Raw genomic sequence first — 6,000 nt, 5'->3', positions numbered from 1 at the left:
AAGATCAGGAGTGTACAGAGTCACTCCAAAAAGACCTAAAATAATGGCTGGGAACAGCAGCAGGGTGCACGTGAAGAACCAAGTCTCTTGCACTCTGCATGGATGATGATGAATAGTTAGATGTTCTTTTCTAGATTAAAGCTGCTCTGTAAACTCCAGTAAAAACACTCACATGCAGCAAAGTGTCAGGCTGAATATTCACTTCTCTGCTGTCATGTTTTCTAGATGCTCAGAGCATCTCACCCTCCTTTTACTCTCTCCCCAACGCATATCCGCCAAGTTGAATTATACTTCAATATCAACTTATCTGCTACATTTGTACACACTGTGTGTGTGCGTGCGAGAGAGAGAGAGAGAGAGAGAGAGAGAGGCAGACAGACAGAGACAGAGACAGAGACAGAGACAGAGACAGAGACAGAGACAGAGACAGAGACAGAGAGTGTTTGAAGTGCACTGGTAACAGTAGGATGTAGATGATGCTTAAGGCTCATTTTTAAATTTTAAACAGACACGTGTGGTCAGAGTTAAATAGACTCCACCCACAATTGCATGTCAGAGAAAGAAAGAGGCCTAAATGATGATAATCCACGTGTGTAACCATGTGTGTCTTCATTCAGGCTTCTGTACGGTGTTGAGACCTGACTGCAGTGACCATCAGACCGTTATATACCTCTGGTGATAACATTGATTCAGCTCTTCACAATTTGGCGCACTTTATCGGAAGCCTACCGGAAGCACTAAATGGTTAACCAGCGTCAACAGACTAGAAGACCGTGGATAATTTTGCTCCAAGGCGAGGTGCATTTATCTGCCAACAGAATCCTGAAAACTGTCCTTACAGCCGAGGATGTGAGCGTCCGCTTCTCATAGTGGTGTCAGGCTAAGCTCTTCTCTGTTGACGCTTCAGTAATGCTACATGCTACTTCACAATGTTAAATCTACAGTGGCCCATTAACATGAAAAAGTTCAAATTAAAAAGTCTTAATGTTAAACACGAAACACTCGTCTCAGGATTTTAAGCAATCAGTTTAGAGTAAACTTGAAGATCATTTCACCTTCAGGCTGTCTGTTTTTGTCTACACTGTAGTGTAAACACAGCACACGTCCATGTCCCTGTGGACGGCTCTCAAACATGGTGGGGCCAGAATGAAGGCTGGCTGCTCACATGTAATATTTGATTTTACATTCCTAATCTGCTCATTTACTGTAGTTTTCTCGTTTATTCTTTTACTGCATTTTTGTTAGTTTATGATAACAAACTCCGTGCGCGTACACAGGGTTCTGTTCATGGTGGTAGCCGGTAGCCACAGTACCGCCAGTGGCCGTTAGGCGGCAGCACAAGCAGAAAAGGGGTGGGGGGCTGTTGAGCCGCTGGCAGCGGGCAGAAAAATCGGTGGAGCTCGGCTGGCAGACGCAGACGGGGGCTGGAGAAGTGAGGAACGTCGGTTCAGGCCGCCGGGTTTGCTGGGATTTACTCTTCTGACGAGCGACCTGAAGCGGGAATTGTACCAGAAGGAAAATGCGTCGTCGGGAGGTTTGGATGCTGATGGCGGCTCTGCAGGTAGGAATCTGTCCAATTACCGTCCCCGCCGAGTCCGCAGCAGGACACATAACACACGGACCCAACATTCGATTCAGTCAAATGCGTTAAATTGAGGACAAGTCGGTTCAGAATCCGCATTACGCTGCTCGGTTTAAGTTCGATTTTATCTGAGTCTCTGCGGTGAGAACGGCCGAGACAGGCTGCTCTCATTCTGCTTCTCAGAGACGCGGTCCTCTGCCTGCAAAAGCCCTTGTTATTCCATGAACCCCACCGCCACACTGTAATCACACAAACTCATGTCCAGCTAGAGACACACATGAAGGTCTGCTGTTGCATCTCTATGGGTCGTTTTTGCCACATCCAGCCGAACCTGAAAGAATGGAGTCCGTTTGTTGGTTAGGAGAGTCCATCTTTGTCCCTGTCCGATGGGCTCAAAGTGGACAGAGCCCATTTTCCAGAGGGGCTTTTCTGCACCAATTGTGGCACCAAAGGCAGAATGGGTGATGTTTTAAATGGTCTTTGGTGTTGGGATTTAGAGCAGAGCACCAAGGAGCTCTTAAACACTCGTTTTACACACCAAGCTGCTCAGAGCTTTTGTCCACCACAGTATTAAAGACTCGGGTTCAGTGGTCAGGGCTCAGGGGCCACTCTGGAGGGCTGTGACCCACTGCTGAGGATGTGCAGTGCACAACTAGACATGGTGTGTATACACCAGTGTTGTGCAACATATCTGCTCCAGACCTTCTGAACCAATCAATAGGGAGGGTGGTGTTAAAGAGGGTCAGGCACCATCATCACAGCTTGGGTCAGCACCAACACCGGCTGCTGCGCTCACGTTGGAGCTCAGAGCCAGACTTTTACTTTCATCAAATCTGTTGTCTCATGTCCAGAACCTTTTAGAGAGAGAGAGAGTGTGTGTGTGTGTGTGTGTGTGTGTGTGTGTGTGTGTGTGTGTGTGTGTGTGTGTGATGTCAGCTGTCTGGTTTGTTGTGGAACACTGCCTGAGGTGTGGCAACTGAGAGTTCTCTCATCCTGATCTGTTTCAGAGGTGTCGATCTCATCTGTGTGGATTACTGAGGAGATTTGTGTCTTTGTCACTGCTAGCTTGTTGGAACTGCTGCAGATCCTAGAACACAGCAGTGTCATCGGTGTCCTTGCAAGGTTTTTGAATTTGAATTTAAAAACTTTAAGAGCGTCATCAGTCCAAGTGATCAAGACCAGACTTCCTGAACGCTCTCCGATTGTGACCCCAGACTCTGGCGCGGAGGGAACACAGTTCCCACATCCTCTGGTGCTCAGCGCCAAGCTGAGCAACCCAACCTGATGTTTTCTACTGTGAAGAAAACATGTGATTGTGATTAGATCTCATGAATTTTAGAATCATCTTCAAGCTGTCTCCTTGATGTCTGATCTGTGTAGGGAACTACAGTCTGAGACAGACATTTCCAGTAAAGTATGGGACAAAACTGTGTTCAGGAACTGTGTCATAACCCAGCAGTGCATGTGTGTGTGTGTTTGTGTGTGTGAGAGAGAGAGGGTACAGACAAGTCTAGACGCTAATTATCATTGAAATTAATTAACCCAGTTGTGTGCTGATGATTAATAATGGTCTCCTGGTTTGGACTGACACTGAACATCCCCCTATGAATAAAACTGTGGGAAACTTAATCAGCGGTCTGCTAATTGCTGCTCTCTTTGTTCTGCCTGTGTTTATGTTATTCCGATCGTTCTCTTTAGTGTGTATTTCAGGGAACGGTGAGTGTTAGAAACATTCTTCCAGGCTTTAAATGGGGCTTTGAATGAAAATGTGGAAGCTTGCCAGGCAACTGTCAACTGTTTTTAAATAGCAGAAAAGAAATGCAGAAGGGTCGAATATGATTTAAGATATGTGAAAAAACATTTCAACTTTCCTTTATCTTCTGTCCAGGTCTTTGGTCTGAGTGGAGAAACCCGACGATGGTTGTCAAGCAAGCAGGAGACGTTGCTATGTGAAAGAGGTTTTACACAGAAGGAATACATCATCGCAGCGAAACAGGAACTGGCGAAGGGACAGGCAGTCTTCAACGGTCAGCACGCACACACACACACAGAGCAGGCACAGCTCCAACAATAATCCCTTGCTTTTGGGTGGGGGTGGAGGAGTCCTGCTGATATTTGAACTTGACAGATCTTCACCAAACAGAGCTGTAGAAGAGTCTGTTCCAGCCTTGGTGCCTCTGATTTGCTGAGTTCTTCACAGTGTCTTCAATAGCTGTTTTTGCTGTATTCTTGTCCTGAACCCATCCAGAGTATCGGAGCAGTCCTGTTACCAGCCTTCTTGAAAGTATTGGATCAGATCGCCCGATACTGTTTGTAAACAACGGTGTTTGCGTGACAGCGGAAGCACGACGCTAGCAAAGGCTTGTCAGGCTATGCTGTAGCAGAAGATCACAAAGCTTCCTCAGAAAATGATCCTTAACAAACGGGAACAGGTTGGAACCACTGTAAATACGACAAGCTGACATTTTGACGGCGGTGGTGGTTATTGATTAGCTTTGGATTTGGTCCTGCTTCCCCATCCTTATAGGATGGTAGACCACCCGGGTCAATACTTGTGTACTTCCTGCTTTGGTATTAATAACTTTAATGTGGGCCTTTATTGGCAAACTGTATCAGATTGGTATCAGTGAAACAGTGTTTATACAGTATCGGGATCTGATTGGGGGCAAAAGCTCGGATCGGGACGACACTAGTTGGCTGCTAAACGGAGCATCTTTGGGTTGGCTAACAGATTTGTTGGCGCTTCTTGGAAGCCTCAGATGCTGTAAGGTCTGTTTGGTAAAAAAAAAACATTTTTATGTCTGTCTGTCTGTCTGTCTGTCTGTAAAATCCTGCAGTTTGTGAGTTTGGTGTGAGTTCAATTTTCTTACCAGGATTGAAGATAAGATGGGGCTTTCCAAAATGAATATGCTTGTTTTGATTTATTTAATTTCAAAACTACTGCAAAGACTGTGCTGTGGCTTTATTCTTTATCTCATTACTGTATCGTGGGAGGAGAAGAGGAAGCTCGATTAAATTACATTAAGCTGGTAGGCAGCAAATATGGTTCAACATCAGCCACTCGGGTAATACAATATTCTATTGTTGATTATTTAATTGGAGCAGAGGCGATTGAATTATTAATGAGAAGATTGAGGGAAAATATAACAATAGAGTGAGTGTTAGAGGTTGGTGATCAGCAAACCAGATCTAGAGGATGATTACAGGAATAGTAGAAAAAATCAACAATCAGTCACTAAAGCTGGGTTTAAAATCTCAAAATTTTTTATGTCCTGTAACTAAATATTTTAAATCAAGTTTGTCATTATTCAGACAGCTGAAGGTAAATACTAGCCTAGTGTGGAGATCACTCTGCAGCCTTTCAGCACACACTAACCCAGCTATGGTTGAACTGAGCAGTTTAACAGGTGCAAAGTAGAGATAAAGTTAAACATGAAATATTTGTTTTAATATTTTAAACAATATCAGTGTTATGACAGAAAAAAATGTCTGATTAGCTGATGCTAATTTCAAAGCTTTACTAATACTACTAATACAATGCAGAGAGTATGTACTGCAGAGTATGGATATCCAAGTTTGTACTTACTCATGGAAGAGTCACCAGAAGAAAACCTCACCTGTGTCCTCACTGCCACATCCAGCATCAGAAGTCTGCTAAAGAAGATCCAGACAAGCCTGAAGCATTTAGGAATCAACTCCTGACCTAAACCTCACTGGACATCTGAGGACAGACCTGAGACGGCCCAGGAACCTGACAGAACTGAAGACTGAAAATAAACATAAAATAAAACAATAATTTTTTTGTATTTTATTTTTGTGTTTAAAAAAACACTTACCGTATTTTCATGATTATAAGGCACACTTAAAAGTCTTAAAATTTCTCCAAAATGGCAAAATCTGTAAATGCTTTTCGGCTTGCCGGCTTTCGCAAAAGCCATTTCGGATTCATTTCAGATACAGAAGGTGAGGACTTTGATGGATTTGTGGATGAGGATCGATCAAAAAATAACATGAGTACATTGCTAAATACACGCTAGCATGCATGTTTTAAGATAGCGGTATGTTTTACCAAGCCCGTGCCCTATAATGTCTGTAATGCGGGACGAAGGTCTCCGTGGTCACTTGTGGACAGCGAGCAGCAGCAGCTTTAGAGGCAGCGATGTTATTAGAGCAAATCGAGCTCGCCACACATTCTCAGGACTGACGGGAAACAGTTGTCAGTCCAGGATCAGCTTGTCTTGGAAACAAACATGAATCAAATGGAGTAAAAGTTGATTCAGCTTTTCTGAGGTTAACCTTGTTCTCAGTATCAGTTTACATGTCTGACTTCTCTTCCTGTCTGTGTCTGTGTGTGTGTGTGTGTGTCTGTGCGCTGTGACAGTTTCAGACCATTTCCTGTGGACAGTGTTGACATCACT

The 6,000-nt window shown here is 44.1% G+C and overlaps 1 protein-coding gene across 1 annotated transcript in view; it reads left to right on the top strand.

The window, feature by feature from the left end:
* Positions 1 to 1,338: 1,338 nt before the first annotated feature.
* LOC130528248 (cadherin-2-like) overlaps positions 1,339 to 6,000 on the top strand; it is a 44,696-nt gene continuing 40,034 nt past the window's right edge. Inside the window, exons 1-2 of the mRNA XM_057037392.1 lie at positions 1,339 to 1,561; positions 3,471 to 3,609. Of these exons, the coding sequence (XP_056893372.1) occupies positions 1,520 to 1,561; positions 3,471 to 3,609 (181 nt within the window). The 5' untranslated portion in view covers positions 1,339 to 1,519. The remainder of the gene's footprint in view (positions 1,562 to 3,470; positions 3,610 to 6,000) is intronic.

Source organism: Takifugu flavidus, chromosome 7 (assembly GCF_003711565.1).
Source record: "Takifugu flavidus isolate HTHZ2018 chromosome 7, ASM371156v2, whole genome shotgun sequence".
Taxonomy (NCBI): domain Eukaryota; kingdom Metazoa; phylum Chordata; class Actinopteri; order Tetraodontiformes; family Tetraodontidae; genus Takifugu; species Takifugu flavidus.
This window is presented reverse-complemented; position numbering and strand designations above follow the sequence as displayed.